The sequence below is a fragment of the Mustela putorius genome, unplaced genomic scaffold (assembly GCF_011764305.1).
Source record: "Mustela putorius furo isolate JIRA1106 unplaced genomic scaffold, ASM1176430v1.1 tig00000738_pilon_pilon_pilon, whole genome shotgun sequence".
NCBI lineage: Eukaryota > Metazoa > Chordata > Mammalia > Carnivora > Mustelidae > Mustela > Mustela putorius.
Window position 1 is genome coordinate 1,031,712 of NW_025421463.1, and position 17,089 is coordinate 1,048,800.

Here is a 17,089-nt window from a genome sequence, read left to right on the forward strand (position 1 = left end):
TATATAGTTAGCCATTTTTAAAAGTATGTGATTGTTAGTAGTCATAAAATGGAGTAACTAAAATTCAGAGATGAGAGGCACCAGGGTGGCTCAGTGGATTAAGCCTCTGCCTTCAACTCAGGTCATGATCTCAGGGTCTTGGGATCGAGCCCCGCATCGGCTCTCTGCTCAGCGGGGAGCCTGCTTCCTTCTCGCTCTCTGCCTGCCTCTTTGCCTACTTATAATCTCTCTCTCTCTTTGTCAAATTAAAAAGTCTTTAAAATTTAGAGATGATTTGCCATAGTATAGTATTTAATAACGGAAGAGAGTTGAGGTTTAGATCCCCTTATTTAATCTTAAATTTAGGCCACTTAATGCTCTACCATAGCTGCATAGAAGAAACCAGTGATCTATATAAAATTGTTCAGTCACATCCTAAATATAGACGAGACAGTATTACTGAGATGTGTATTGGCTCTATTTCTTTTCCAAGGGTGGCCTGGTTTATTTGACTCTGGGCAAGGTTTTTTATTAATAAGAAGGAATAACTTTATGCTGAAAATAAAAAATAAATTAAAAAAAAAAAGGAGTAACTTTTTACTCTCTTTTCTTTCCCAGGAAAATCTAATGTAATGGATGCACTTAGTTTTGTAATGGGAGAGAAAACAGCTAATTTAAGAGTGAAAAATATTCAAGAACTCATTCACGGAGCACATATTGGAAGACCCGTCTCCTCTTCTGCAAGTGTGAAAATTGTGTATGTGGAGGAAAGTGGAGAAGAGAAAACATTTACAAGGATTATCCGAGGTACTTTTTTGGTAGATAATTGCTTATGAGTCATTTGATTTTTCAAAAGTTAAGTCAGATCATCTGTTTTCTTCTCTTTTTTTGGAGGGTGTGATTTGTTATTCCACTGGCATAGTAAACTAGAGATTTGGGGGGGGGTTCTTCCTCTTAGATGGCAAATCTCAGAAGCAAGTAATAGAACCTGTTTGATTCTCCACTAAGAGTCTTCTTTAGATGGATTTGTTCACATTTTCCTGTCGTCAAATAGCATTTTTCTATTTGACGGTTATTAGGTTAAAATGAAGGAGGTTCTCTACATATGTGGTTTATGGTTTTCTTTGTGACAAACTGATTATTATGTATATTTTTGGTTTGTATTGGAAGTTTTTCTATCACCAAATAGCAACCCAAGTGAAATATTTGAATTTGCATTTTTGTCACTTATTCAGGAAACAGGAATTTGATAAATAAACCCTTGTTTCCTGAGTAAGCAAGACTGAGAGTTGCTTATGTGTATCTTTTCTATATGCTAAGAGTTTACAAAGTCTCTGTAAAATAGGCATGTCTTGGTTTTGGTCTTTTGCTTTTGGTGTTTTGTTCTTGTGTACTAGAACATGGTCTTAATGTTCTAGTGTATAAATACTCTCTTATTAACTTTCCCCAGATTCAGCCGCTGATAATTGTGGAAATACTTATACCTTAGTGTGTAACTTAAGTATTTCACCACATTACCACATAGATATCTTTATCGGTGAGTTTTCTCACTTCCTTTGGGTTTTTATTCAAAAATCTCTGTTGCAGCAAAGATTACCTAGCCTGCTCTATTTATCTAAAAAATCATCATAAATTTATATTTTCCCATCTTTATTGAGGTATAATTGACAAGTAAAAATTGCATATATCTATCTAGGGTCTCCTGCTGACCCAGTCAGAAGAGCATGTGACTCTTTTTTTTTCTTTTTTTAAGATTTTATTTATTTATTTGACAGACAGAGATCACAAGTAGGCAGAGGCAGGCAGAGAGAGAGAGGAAGCAAAGCAGGCTTCCCGCTGAGCAGAGAGCCCGATGCAGGGCTTGATCCCAGGATCCTGGGATCATGACCTGAGCTGAAGGCAGAGGCTTTAACCCACTGAGCCACCCAGGCACCCCAAGCAGGTGACTCTTGATCTTGGATTCGTGGTTCTAGCCCCACATTGGGCCTAAAACTTACTTGTAAGAAAAAAAATGCTAATTTTAAAAATTGCATGTGTTTAAGGTATACATCTGTTTTTATATACATTGTGAAATGAACAACACAATCAAGCTAATTTACATATATATCACCTTACATGGTTACTGTTTTCTTTGTATGTTGATGAGTGTGTGTGTTTCTGGTGAGAATACCTAAGATCTACCCTCATCACAAATTGGAAGTATATAATACAGTATTGTTAGCTGTAGTCACATTACTATACGTTAGATCTCCAAAACTCACTACCTTGCATAACTAAAACTTAGTAACCCTTGACCAACCTCTCCCCATTTTTCCCCTCCACCGGTCGCTAGCATCCACCATTCTATCTCTGTTTCTGTGAGTTTAACTATTTTAGATTCTGCATATACCTGAGATCATGCAGTATTTCTGGACTCTCTGTTCTGTTCCATTGGTCTCTATGACTGTTTTTATGCCAGTTCCATACTGTTTTGATTACAGTGACCTTGTAACAAATAGCTTATAAAGAATAAAAATGTATTTCTCACTGTTCTGGAGGCAAGAAGTCCAAGATCAGGTTGCCAGTATGGTCCAATGAATGGCTTTCTTCTGGGCTGCAGACATCTCATTATGCTCTCACATTGGTGGAAGGAACTAGGGAGCTCTGTGGGATCTCTTTTGTCAGCAATCCTGTCCCCAAGCGCTCCACAGCCACAACTTAATCACCTCCCAAAGGCCACACCTCCTAATACCATCACGTTTTGGAGTTAAAATTTCTACATATGAATTTAGAGGGGGCACAGACATTCAGACGGTAACATCCTATTCAAAACCAGAATGCCTGTTCCCCACACACAGAGACTTCCATGTCCCCCTCCCAGCTCTCTTACTCCTTAGCACTTAACGTTTTCTCATGTGGTAATTGTTGTACTTACATAGCTCCTTTTTGTGTGTGTCCGCATTGGAAGGTTTAAACTCCTTGAGATCCAGACTTTCATTCAGTTTGTCCACTGCTGTAGAATACTCCTTGGCATATGGTGGTAATTCAATATTTGTTGACTGATTAAATGTATTTATTAATAACAGGTATGTTGTTGCATAACTGACCATTTCAATAAGAGAAGTAATTTTACTAAACCCTGAATGGTTGTTACATGTCTGGTATCTTTACTTCCAATAATAGCTTTTTTCTTTTATTTTAGGGGGATGCTCAGAATTTCATTTTGATGATAATCCAGTGAGTCGTTCTGTGTACGTAGCTGAGTTGGAAAAAATAGGCATAATAGTCAAAGCACGGAACTGTCTAGTGTTTCAGGTAAGGAGCTGTACTGGTTTGTTTGTTCATGATTTTGAAAATACAGACATATATTTTATATGATGTGCTTTACTGTTTTTAAAAGGGAACTGTGGAGTCGATTTCAATGAAAAAACCCAAAGAAAGAACCCAGTTTTTTGAGGAGATCAGCACATCAGGAGAGCTTATTGGAGAATATGAGGAAAAGAAAAGAAAGTTACAGAAAGCTGAAGAGGATGCACAGTTTAATTTTAATAAGAAGAAAAATGTAGCCGCAGAACGCAAACATGCAAAGTTAGAGAAAGAAGAGGTAAGGTTGTGATGGTGGAACCAGTAAGTGTCGGACACAAAGACTTTGTTAGCATTGCTAGGTATTGGCTTGCGGTTACTAACAAGATGTTAAAAATAATGTAAGACAAAGAAAGTCCACTATTTGTTAAAAAAAAACTTTTTGATGTAGTTTCTATTTTTTTTTTGTTTTTGTTTTTCCTTAATAGGCAGTACAACTTTAACCACAAAAATATCTGATTTTACTGACTAAAAATAAGCTTGGGGGTTTTATATCTTTTATGACAGAAGCTTTCAACTTTTGGATCTGGTCCCCTTGCACTCTTACAAATGTATAAGGCCCCCAAAGAGTTTGGGTTAATGTGGCTTATATCTACCAATATTTATTATATTTGAAACTGAGAAATTTAAAAAATGTATTTTAACAAACTGAGGGTTTTGGAGGGGAAGGGGTGGGGAGTTAGGTGAGCCTGGTGGTGGGTATTAAGGAGGGCACGTATTGCATGGAGCACTGGGTGTGGTGCATAAACAATGAATCTTGGAACACTGAAAAAATTAAATTTTAAAATATATACATATTTTTTAATAGTCAATGTTAAAACAGTAGTAAACATACATTAACATAAATGACGTATTTTTATGAAAAATAGCTGCATTTTTTAAACTAATTAGAAGGGTGGCATTGTTTTACATATTTATCATCTCCTTAATACTTGGCTTAATAGAAGAACCTCTTACCTCCTGCATCAAACCAAATTTATGTGAAGGCCTAGCAGGTTTATCCTCCATCGGTGCAACTGTCAACACAATGAAAAAAGCAAATGAGGGCTTATGAAAAGTGTTTGGACCTCAGGAGCTCCCTCAGAGCGTCCTGGGAACCTCTAGGAGGCCACAGACACACTGCACAGAGACTGCTCTGTGGTATTTCTTGTTGCCCTTCACAATGCCTAGTATAGTGTCTTATTTATGGTTGATAATTATTTGTGCTTAGAATAATCTTTGTCAAATGGAAATCAGTCTGTCTTTCTCTTGCATAAAACCTCTATCAGTGGGCACCTGGGTGGCCCAGTTGGATAAGCGACTGCCTTCGGCTCAGGTCATGATCCCAGGGTCCTAGGATCGAGTACCCGCATCGGGCTCCCTGCTCAGTGGGGAGTCTGCTTCTCCCTCTGACCTTCTCCCCTCTCATGCTTTCTCTCACCCTCTCTCTCAAATAAATAAAGAAAATCTTTTTTTTTTTTTTGAACAACAAACCAAAATCTCTGTCAGTGCAGTGCTTCCCTCTAGTGTCCCTCCCCGGTGTAGTTATATGGCCCCTTACCCACCTCGCAAGCTTTAGTTTCCTCTCCTCTCCCACCACACTGACCTTCACTGTTTATTGAACATAATGTGCTCACTTCTAGCTCTGAGCTTTTGCTGTTTCCCCTGCCAGACAACTGTGCACCTGATGGTTTCCATGGCCAGTACTCTCTCATTCAAGTTGTCATTAAAAGGTATTTTCTCAGGAAAGCATTTGGTATCCACATGCCAATCTAAGTTGGCGCCCCTCCCTAGTGCTATTGCATTACCCTATTTTTTGGTAACATGTATTGCTGTATGAAATTACCTTGTTTATTACGTTTGCTTGTTTATGCTCTCATTCCCCCTCCCACCATTAGAACAACTAACTTGTAAGTTGATATGAGCAGGGACTTTTTTTTTTTTTTTAAAGATTTTATTTATTTATTTAATGACAGACAGAGATCACAAGGAGGCAGAGAGGTAGGCAGAGAGAGAGGAGGAAGCAGGCTTTCTGCCAAGCAGAGAGCCTGTTGCGGGGCTCAATCCCAGGACCCTGAGATCATACCTGAGCCGAAGGTGGAGGCTTAACCCACTGAGCCACCCAGGTGCCCTGCAGGGACTATTTCCATCTTCTTCTCTACTACAGTCCCCTCAACAGGTCCAGGCACATAGTAAGTAGGCAGTCATTAATATTTGAAGAAATAAATGAAAGGTAGATATGTTTCTCATTGTGATGTTTCTCTGTTTCTTCATATTTTTAAGTATGTGTATTTGTCCTTGGTTTTGTTAGTGGAGAGGGATGATGTCAGTGAAAGACTCTGGTATCCATAATATACTGAAACAGTTTATAGAAATGTAGAGTTACTAAACTTCAAACTTTAGACAGTTAGAATCATTGAATTGCCCAACTATTTATTACCGTGTCATGGCAAATGGCTGTTTACATATTACTCGGAATATATCATTGATTAGGAGATTTCCCTTCAAGGCAGCGCTTTATTCCTTTTTTTTTTCCCCAAAGATTTTATTTATTTATCTGACAGACAGAGACCACAAGCAGGCAGAGAGGCAGGCAAAGAGAGAAGGGGAAGCAGGCTCCCCGCCGAGCAGAGAGCCCGATGCGGGGCTCGATCCCAGGACCCTGAGATCATGACGTGAGCCGAAGGCAGAGGCTTAACCCACTGAGCCACCCAGGTGCCCCATTCCTTTATTAACAGTACAAATGCTAAGGAAATTCTTCCATTTTACATATATTTTAGAATTTTTAATATTGCTGATCACAGAAAAAATTACATCTTCTAGCAGGAATTTTACCTGGAATCCTTGAAGTTATCATGATCTCAGGGTTGAGAGATTGAGCCCCTCCTCAGCCTTGTATTCAGTAGGGCATCTGCTTCTCTCCCTCTGCCCCTTCCCTTGCTTGTGTGCATGTGAGTGTGCGCACACACTCTCTCAAATGTCTTTAAAAAAAAAAAAGTTGCCAGGCACCTTACAAGTCCTATAACTTCCTTCAGTTTACATATTAGGAAGCTGATGTCAGAAGTGTTCATGGACTTGCCATACTCTGAGGTCAAGACAGAAATGGGACAAAGACCCAGGTTAGCAGGTGCCACTTCTTTGTTCCTACCACTGAGTGGATGAAAATAAAATCATTTACTGATGTATTATATAACTGTATCCAGAAACCTTCTCCAAATAATGCTACTTTTGACAATACTATTTCTTAGTGACATAAGTAATTATTTCATAAATTTAATAACTTGTGAATAATAAATAATAGATAAATAGTAAGTAATTTGATTTCTTAGAGATGGTTTGTTGGTACTAATGCTGAGTATATGAAAAGTCACCTTTAAATATACTTCCTTTTAATGGTTGTTGAATTGTACTGTTTTATAGGCAGAACGTTATCAGAGTCTCCTTGAAGAACTGAAAATGAACAAGATACAATTACAGCTTTTCCAACTATATCATAATGAGAAGAAAATTCATTTCCTGAACACTGAGTTAGAGCACGTGAGTAGGGACTTGAGTGTCACAAAGGAGTCTCTTTCCCATCATGAAAATATAGTGAAAGCCAAGAAGAAGGAACATGGAATGTTAACCAGACAACTACAACAAACAGAAAAAGAATTAAAGTGAGTTCTTAAAAATAGTTATTAACAACTGGATTTTATGTACATTGATAGAAAAAATATATATAAGTGACACCTTTAAAGTAGATGTTTTTAAAAAAATTTTTTTACTTTGAAATATTTTTAGTGCACAGAAAAATTACAAAGATAGCAAGAGTTCCCCTATTCCCCACACCTAATTTATCTTACTTTTCACATTATTTATTTGATAGATTATTTTTTATTAATTTATTATATTAATTTTATTAATAATATTATTAATAATTAACAGCCAGTGGTCATTATTAATTTGTCAGAATTCATGAACCAGTGTTGAGACACTACTATTAACTAAAGCCCATACTTTACTCATATTTTCTGATTTTTCCCCAGTGTCCTATTTCTGATTGGGAATACATTACATTTAGTCATCGTGTCTCCTTAGGTTCCTCGTGGCTATGACAGTTCCTCAGTCTTTCTTTATTTTTGGTGACCTTGAGAGTTTTGAGGAATATTGGCCAGGTTTTTTTTGTAGAATGTCTGTCAATTTGTATTTGTCTGATAGTTTTCTTGTAATTAGTAAAGGTTTATGGATTTTGAGGAGGAAGGCCACAGAAATAAAATGTCATTGTCATCATATCACATCAGGAATGTCAACATATAATCTGTATGACATACCATCTGTCTCATACATGATAATATGAAACTGACCTCACTGTTGATGTTGGCCTTCTCCTGCCTATGCCTGTCTATAAACTCCATTGCAACAGTGAGAAACCTGGCTTCCACAGTCTGCTTTTCATTTTATTTTTTATTTATTTTATTTTATTTTAATTCAATTAACATAAGGTATCATTAGTTTCATGTATAAAGTTCATTTATTCATCAATTACATATAATAGCCACTGCTCATTATGTCACATGCTCATTTCCCCCTACCCATCTCCCCTCGTTTTGTTCCCATGATTAAGAGTCTCTTATGATTTGTCTCCCTCTATGATTTTGTCTTATTTTATTTTTCCCTCCTTTCCCCTATGATCCTCAGTTTTGTTTCTTAAATTCCACATATGAGTGAAATATGATAATTGTCTTTCTCTTATTTTGTTTATTTTGTTTAGCATAATACCCCCAGTTCCATCCAGGTCAAGCTACCCTATGACCCAGCAATCACACCACTGGGTATTTACCCTAAAGATACAAGTGTAGTGATCCAAAGGGGCACTTGCATCCCAGTGTTTATAGCAGCGATGTCCACAATAGCCAACTATGGGAAGAAGCCCAGGTGTCCATCAACAGATGAATGAATAAAGAAGATGTGGGATATATACACAATGGAATATTATTCAGCCATCAAAAGGGATTAAATCTTACCATTTGCTGTTCATTTTCAACTCCAGTAGTCACACATAGCAATCCCAGAATTGTTAACCCGTGCCCTCATGGGGAGCAGCCTTAGCAACTAGAGTATAATGCTTATGTACAGTTCCTTTTGTTTTAGTTTTTAGACTTGAGTCATTTTCAGAGTTATTTAGGTTAGCTCCTTTCCCCTCACCCCCTCCCATAAAGGAGTTTCAAACCAAGATTGGTAATTAGTAGATGCTTTGGTTATATCCCATCTAGGATCCCCTGACCTCCTAAGTGATCTTTTTAAATTTGCATACATTACATTAAGGTTCACTCTTGGTGCTATAAAGTTCTATAGATTTTGACAAATGCATGATGTGATATGCTCACCATTATAGTATCATACAGTGTAGCTTTACCACTCGGAAAGTTCCCCTGTGCCATAACGACCCCCACCCAGCCCCACCACCAGCCCTGATGGGAAATCACTGATCTGCTTATAGTCTCTGAAAGTTAATTTTTAGAATTTATTTTTAAATGTATGATTTGATCAAAAGAACTTCCTTTATATAGTATAGATTTAATTTACTTTAAAGCAAACTTTATTTTCTTTTTAGATCTCTTGAAGCGCTTTTAAATCAGAAAAGGCCTCAATACATTAAAGCCAAAGAAAACACTTCTCACCACCTCAAGAAATTAGACGTGGCTAAGAAATCAATAAAGGACAGTGAGAAACAGTGTTCTAAACAGGAAGATGACATAAAAGCCCTGGAGACAGAGCTGATTGATTTAGATGGTGCATGGAGGAGTTTTGAAAAGCAGGTTGAGGAAGAAATCTTACAAAAGGGGCGAGACATTGAACTAGAAGCCAGTCAGGTGAACAAGTCAACAAATGAGAAAATTTTCATTTCTATTATCTCAGCTTCTTAGAAACAATTTAAAGAATGTTCTCTGATATTTTAAGAGATTATCCTCAGACAATCCTCATCTAACTTAATAGGGGTTGAAAATTTTCAGCCTGTATCCAGAGTTAAACTTAATCTTTCGACTAGGCTATTTTTACTTTATAAGATTAGATGGCATAACCTTTGTGAGTTAATTACAGTTATAGAAAAACTTCAAAAAGACTACCTACTATCATTTTGTAAAAAGGTTAGGTAATTAAACTATGTTCTTAAGTTTTTAAGGTAATCATTTTCTCCTTATAAATATTATAAAAACTTAAAAATAAGATATATGTGGCTTTAAAAAAACATAACCACTTAACTGGCAGGAGGAAAGTTGATTATTTGAGGTAGTTCAAATGTGGTGGTGAATTAATATCCAATTTGGTATGTAAGACTTAATTATAATAAATTGTTAGTAGATACCCAAAAATTTGTAATTCAGAGTTTTCAAAATTCTCTTAATTGAATTTTTATCATTTATCTTTCATTAATTTTATAATAATCTTACATCATAACATACAAACTGTATAAATAAATATAATTTTATCTGAATATCTGTAATTTTATCTGAACTCTTGCTTTTGGGCCATTAATGAGTTTTAATCCCCTTTCTCGTCTAAGAATTTCTTACAGAAACATAAAGTTGGTTTTGAATGCCTTATGTATTGTCTAAGCAGGTTTAAATAAGAGGTTCATTTTGTGTTCGCATTATCTTACCTGGAGAACATGGCAAACTATCAACTAATTTATATAAAACTTTTGATAGGATTATCTGCTAGTAAATGGTATCTTTAAAATTTCCTCTCATGCTTCTTATGTGAATTAGTAATATTTAACTGTTCCTTCTGCAGCTGGATCGTTACAGAGAACTGAAGGAACAAGTAAGAAAGAAAGTGGCGATAATGACCCAACAGCTGGAAAAGCTGCAGTGGGAACAGAAGGCTGACAAAGAAAGACTGGTGTTTGAGAAGAGGAGGCATGGAGAAGTTCAGGTACCTTGGTTTGTGCAGTCATGACTGCGAATTATTTTCAATGAAATTGTATTCTGTTTTTGTATCCGCTTTTCAATATATAAATGGATTTATCCAAGACATAAGCAATTAATTTAAAAAATTCTGGATTCCCAGTTTTCTGCTTAGTGTACCATCCAGGAGCTCTTTCCTTGGTCTAAGGTAGAAGTAGACCTTGCCTTCATGCATGTAATCAGTAAGTATTTTCCACACTTCTGTGTAGTGATGGGCCAGGGCAGACCATAGTTTCTGTTCTTACATGTATTTTAGTCCAGTAAGGTGAGGAGGAGGATAGATGAAGGGAAAAAACAAACAAGTATCATAATAGAGGTGAATGCAAAGTCCTGTGGGGACATTAAGGACACAACTCAAAAGGAGCTTGATGCCCTACACAGGAAGTGACCGAGACAGCATGATCGTGTCCACCCCTGCCCCGAGTAAGGCAGACCTGGCTTCCTGCCAGTCTTGTTCTGTCGCTGACCTGTTTAATCTTGAGAAATAACTGAGCCACCCAGGTGCCCCAAGATTAAGATTTTTTTTTAAGAGCATGAGAGGTGGGGGGGCGCCTGGGTGGCTCAGTGGGTTAGAGCCTCTGCCTTCAGCTCAGGTCATGATCCCAGGTTCTTGGGATTGAGTCCCACATTGGGCTCACTGCTCCTCAGGGAGCCTGCTTCCCCCTCTTTCTCTCTACCTGCCTCTCTGCCTGCTTGTGATCTTTGTCTGTCAAATAAATAAATAAAATCTTTAAAAAAAGAAAAAAAAAAGAGCATGAGAGGTGGGAGGGTTAGAAGGAGAAGCAGGCTCCCCACGAGCAGGGCCTCCATCCCTGTTCTCTAGGATCATGGCCGGAGCTGAAAGCGGTCTCTTAATCAATTGAGCCACCCAGGTGCCCGAGCAGGACCATTTCTGATAAGAACTGTAAATGGAAATTGTTCTGAATTATACAGACACTTGATTTATATGTGGATATTTGGAATTTAGAGGAACAATGTTTATGGATTACTTTGCTAGACACTTTGCGCTCCTTAGCTCTTGTATGTCTCACAATACTATAGAGCAGGTGTTTACTCTAAGGTAGAGACGGGGAAGCTAATGATTGGGATTTCGAAATGAAACATGTCTCTGGAAACAGGTCTGACATTCTCCAGACACAACAGCAGTAATACTGTAATATAGTGTGTATTTGTACAGGCCGTGTATATACATGTTTATAGCCCTGCTATGAACCCAGTTTATTTAATCCTCAAACAATTTCATAAAGTAGATATTAGCATTAGTATGTTCTCATCCTGGTTTTTCCTCCTTTATGCATTCTCTGCCTTGGTGACCTATATTCTCATAGTGTACACACCATCTGCTGATGACTCCAAAACTGGTATTTCTTGCTCACAGCCTCATGTATCTGGCTGCTTTGTCAGCATCTCCATTCTGGATGTTGAATAGATATCTCGAACTTAAATCCCAAGCTGCCTTTTTGATCTTCACACCCAAATGCTTCCTGCACGTGATCTTTCTCATTTTACATGATGACAGTTCAATCTTACTGGTTGTTCAGAGCAGAAAACTTGGAGTCCGTTTTTTGACTCTTTTAGGAAATTCTGCTGGCTCCCCCTGAAAGTATACCAAAAATCATTTCCCTTCTTTCCACTGCTGTTGTTCCAAGTCATCCTCTTTTTGTTTGTTTATACCACTGTGGTAGCCTGCTACGTTTCCCTGTTTCCACTCTTTTCTCCTCTACAACAGTCTCAGCACAGTACCCAAGAGATGGTTTTAGTATCTAAGTCAGATCATGAAACTTGCCTTTTTTAAGTCCTCCAGTGGCTCACCATCACACACAAAGTTTAAGTCAAGGTTCTCGAGTACATAGACCTACCTGATTTGTTCACCTCTCCCACCCCAATTAGCCTTTCAAATCTCCTCTTTTTCTGTTCTCTTATTCCCTGTGATCTAGCTCTCCTGGCCTCTGGAACACATCAGATATATTTCTGCCTTTGAGCCTGTGCACTGGTTATTGCTCTGCTTGGAACATGCTTTTCCTACATTTCATTTTTAACTCCCTCACATCCTGCAAGTCTTTGCTCAAATGTTGCCTTCCATGAGGCCTACTTGGATTTCCCTGTTTAAAATTATAGTCCGCACTACACTTCTGTTCCCCATTCCCCAGCTCTGTTTCTCCCACAGCAATTATCCTAGCACATGATTTAACTTAGATGTTCTATTTGTCTGCCTTCCTCTCTAGAATGTAAACTCCACAAAGCAGGAATATTTTTCTGTTTTGTTCACTGATGGGTCCCAAGTGCCCGGAATAGTTCCTTATCTAGAGCAGATAATCAATAAATATTTGTTGACCTAATGAATTTCCAGATGAAGGAATCGAGACACAAGGTGGTTAACTTGACTGGACTAGTAAGTGGAGGAGCTGGGATGTGCTTCCAGACCTTGTCTCATCTCAGCCTCCCATTGTAGTCTTGCTGCGCGTTGGCAGAGGAAAATGAGAACAAGTAGGAAAGGGGAACTGCGTGCTAACCGTGAGTGGAAGAAAGGACCTTTTGTGGAGGGACAAAAACAGATGTAGTACCAGAGCAGTAACCACTCTGAAAACACTTGTGTAATTAATGTCACATTATAAAATTTTACATGGATTTCAGCAAATACTCGTTGTGCATTTTTGCCTTTGTACATGCTAGTTTTGGAAAACCCTACTCATTTTACCTGGTAAATTCTGTAGCTGCCCACATCACAAAGCCTTCTCTGGCCTGCTTTTTCTCCCCACCAAGAACCTGAATATGATTTCTTCCTCATCTAATCACCCATTGTGCTTAACCTATACCTAAGGGCTCTTATCAGATTGAAGAAAAAGCAGGTAATTGGTACAGTTCTACTAGACTGGAAGTGTCTTAAAAGCAGGATTTATAACTATCCATTGTGAACCTTGTACTTAGATGTCAGTAAGTGGTGGTTGAGTTGCAGTTGTCTTTTGAATATAAAAACATTTGTAGAAGAAGAAAAACACATCAGGCTAGAGAGACATGGAGAAATCTGTTACCGGTACTCAGTTTCCCAAAGGACTAGTGGCTCCCTTCCGTGGAAGGAGGAGCTTAACTTTCCACAGAACCCGAGGTCACGAGGTTCTGGGCAGTGTTGGGTTTTCCCAGACAACTGGCATCTCAAATCCAGAATGCCTGGTACTGTGACAGTCTGATTGTCCCCCATTATGTGTCAAGCGGACACCCTGGCCTTTTACATTTTCTTCAGCAAAGCCCATTTATTTATTTTATTTTGTTTTTTGAGAGAGAGAGAGAACACGAGGGAGTCAGCATGCACACATGTGTGAGCAGGGGGGAGGGGCAGAGGGAGAAAGGGAATATTAAGGAGGCAGGCTCCACACCCAGCATAGAGCCCGACACTGGGCTCGACCTTCCCATCTTGAGATCATGACCTGAACGGAAATCAAGAGTTAGACTCTTAACTGACTGAGCCATCCAGGTGCCCCAACAAAGCCCATTGTTTAACCTAAGCCATATCCAAAGTTTGTTCTGAGCTCATTGTGTAACAGATGGTGACCCCAAAGAGACCCATCTGACCTAAGTAATGACCAGGAAGGAACTCAACTGGCAGGATACAAACCCTAAAAGTGGCTGGAGTAAAGGCAGAGGTCGGTGTTTCCAGTTGACTTAACTTGGTATTCCTCATTAATCTTGTTTTTGCTGCTTTGAATGGAATTCTTTTATTTTTTTTTAAGATTTTATTTATTTATTTAACAGAGAGAGATCACAAGTAGACAGAGAGGCAGGCAGAGAGAGAGAGGAGGAAGCAGGCTCCCGGCTGAGCAGAGAGCCCGATGTGGGACTCGATCCCAGGACCCTGAGATCATGACCTGAGCTGAAGGCAGCGGCTTAACCCACTGAGCCACCCAGGCGCCCTGAATGGAATTCTTTAGGGAGATAATAGAATTTCAATATGGAACTTTCATTTCAAAATATGTGAATCCTAGAGCAAAGGAACTGTGTGTTGCTTATTGTTATAACTCTGGCACCTGGCAAAGGAAGTGTTCATTCAGTGAATTTGTATTACACATGAGTAAAATGACATAATTATCTTTATAGAATATGTTTGTCCTTTTCCACATGAAAATTGGCATTTCTTCTCTTTCCTGGTATTATACACTGAAAAAGAATTGTGTGTTTTACTTTGGTACACTCCTGGTTTTAGATCTCTTAGTAATAGAGTAAGAAAGGTTCATCTTGCTGTAGTACACAGGGTGAACAGGGGAAGATTAGAGGTGAGAGCCGTTGAAGGCTAGCACATCACTTGTATTTAGTGATAAAGTGAATGGAGCAAGACTTTAGAGCAGTCTTAGTCCCACGGGCCCATTGTTGCGTTGCAGGTTCCTGTGCTATTGTAACACCAAGTCACTGTCCTGGAATCATTGTGTGATTGACTGCCTCCCACCAGCCCTCAGTCTTTGAGAGCAGAGACTCTGTCCTGTCCATTATTATTTTTTAAGATTGATTGATTGATTTGAGAGAGAGAGAGCATACATACACAAGTGGGGGGAGGGGCTGAGTAAGAGGGAGAGATGGCATCCCAAGCAAACTTCCCTACGAGCAGCCCTATCCAGGACCTATTAGATCGTGACCTGAGCTGAAATCACGAGGCAGATGCTCAACCAACTGAGCCACCCAGGTGCCCCTTCTGTTTATTATTATATCTCTCATACCTAGTATAAGATAGCCAGAGAATAAATATTCTTTGAATGAATTAGTTTGAGGAACACATATGAGATATGTGAGGTCTTTGAAAATCAACCCTTAGAAGTTACCAGAGGTCAGCTATCTAGTAAATGGTGAAGCCAGGATTTGAGCCTTGACACTTAAAATCACAAAGCTCTATCCCTTACTGCCTTTTCAGAGTTAAACATTGCTCTTACGTGTGTTTTCATAAGGTTATATTTGATGTGCTTCAAATTTGAAATATCTTACAATTCTACAGTCATTTCTAGCAATATGGTGAAAAATAATTTTGTTTGGAGTTGCCGATACTGATTTTATGTTTTTTTCCCTATTTTAGGAAAATCTAAAACAAATAAAAGAACAAATAGAAGACCATAAAAAAAGAATAGAAAAGTTGGAGGAGTATACAAAAACGTGCATGTGGGTACAGTTCTTATGGCTTTCTCAGGTCTCATGTGTCTGGTATATTTATGGAATATTCATGAAATGAAAGCTTCCACCGACTGTATCCTAAAGTTCTCACTTCTTTTTTTTTTTTAATTTCCTTGAGGATAATTAAAAATTATACTTAACCATATAAGTAAATACAGTAAGTTTTAAAAATATAAACTTTCAAATGTGTAATTTTGGTATTGATATTTTATAATAAAAGTTAGGTCATGAAAACTAATATAACCTAAGTATCCTACCACCAGAACTTTTATTTTTCGTTTGTGTTTACTTATTACTAAGCCCACAACGACTGTTCTTGTTATAGCAATCGATCCTTACTTCCTCAGTATTCAGAACTGTGCATCTTCTGAATCAACAAAGAATGATCAAAATCTCTTTGACCATGTCTGGTGCTAGGCTTATTTTATTGTATTTTTCATCACTTAAAATTGATAAACACTATTCTGTTCCCCTGCGATGCCAGACCACAGTGGAATGTATCTTGTAATTAAATTTTGTTTTTTCTTTTTGCTGTGTAATTTATTGTTATTGTTATGCAGGGATTGCTTGAAAGAGAAAAAACAGCAAGAGGAAATGCTAGTGGGTGAAATTGAAAACACAAAATCAAGAATGTCTGAAGTTAATGAGGAACTGAATCTTATTAGAAATGAACTGCAGAATGCTGGGATTGACAACCATGAGGGGAACCGGCAGCAAAAGAGAGCGGAGGTTCTGGAGCACCTGAAAAGACTTTACCCAGATTCTGTGGTAATTAGAGATGAATAGTTAATTGAAACAAAAAGCCTAAGCCTTCTTATTTGGGATTAGGAATGTTATTAGAAAACAGAATTATTTCTAATTATTATTAGAAATTATTAGCTTTTAGAAAGCAGAATTGTTTCAGAAATCTTTTAGTTTTGTGTTTGATTGTTTATATTTAAAACTTAATAGTAAATAATTGCAACAAAATTTAGATAACTTTCAGCAGTGTATATAGATAGTCATTATTGGAAGGAAACATTAGTGTGAACCTATTACCCAAAAAATCTAAGTTTGACCAGTATCCTCAAAGGACACAGGTGCCATAAGATAGTCTGGCCCTCCCACCCCAGGCAGATAGTCTCAAACTGCATATTCTTCATGGTTTCAATTTTTAAAAAATATATTTTCAGTAGGTATCATTGGCATACTTTTGAAACAATGAATTTTTATTCTGTAAAGCTGATACGTGGATACACATACCCACTTTTGCTAATGTATTTCATTAGCCCAGATACAGCAAAAGCTAACCTGTTGCTTGGTGTCAGCTTCACAGAATTATTTCCTCTGGCATTATGGCTGTGGCCTCTGACTCTCATGTCACCAACTCCGGTGTACACTGTGCAGTCCTTAGTTTGTGAGAACCTCCTTTTAGCTTTCAATACTGTTAGCCGCATGAACTGTTTTGAAACTGGCCTTGACTTCTAGATCATGATGAAGGAGTAAAGCTAGGTCACAGAATCCTTCCCCCCAATACCAGAGAAAATGGCAAAACTAGTTTTGAAAATGAGTGTAACGACCAAAAGAAGTGGCTGTTATATCTAATGCCAGAACTTCAGAAAATGGTGATAGTCCATGATTAAAAAGAAAAGATTAAACAGTAACATTTCTTGTTCCTAACTCTGCAGAAGGAAAACTAACAAAGTGAT

The 17,089-nt window shown here is 38.0% G+C and overlaps 1 protein-coding gene across 4 annotated transcripts in view; it reads left to right on the top strand.

The window, feature by feature from the left end:
- SMC1B (structural maintenance of chromosomes 1B) overlaps positions 1 to 17,089 on the top strand; it is a 76,193-nt gene that overhangs the window by 12,228 nt on the left and 46,876 nt on the right. For 3 of the 4 annotated variants that reach the window (XR_200775.3, XM_004771116.3, XM_004771114.3), the window contains exons 2-9: positions 598 to 786; positions 3,161 to 3,273; positions 3,359 to 3,562; positions 6,721 to 6,959; positions 8,897 to 9,155; positions 10,078 to 10,218; positions 15,307 to 15,389; positions 15,962 to 16,169. Coding sequence is in view for 3 of the 4 variants with exons in the window: in XM_004771116.3 (XP_004771173.2) it covers positions 598 to 786; positions 3,161 to 3,273; positions 3,359 to 3,562; positions 6,721 to 6,959; positions 8,897 to 9,155; positions 10,078 to 10,218; positions 15,307 to 15,389; positions 15,962 to 16,169 (1,436 nt within the window). In the remaining variant the exon portion in view is untranslated. Of the gene's footprint in view, positions 1 to 597; positions 787 to 3,160; positions 3,274 to 3,358; positions 3,563 to 6,720; positions 6,960 to 8,896; positions 9,156 to 10,077; positions 10,219 to 15,306; positions 15,390 to 15,961; positions 16,170 to 17,089 lie in introns of those variants that run through there. The other variant, XM_045083703.1, reaches the window with a different exon arrangement.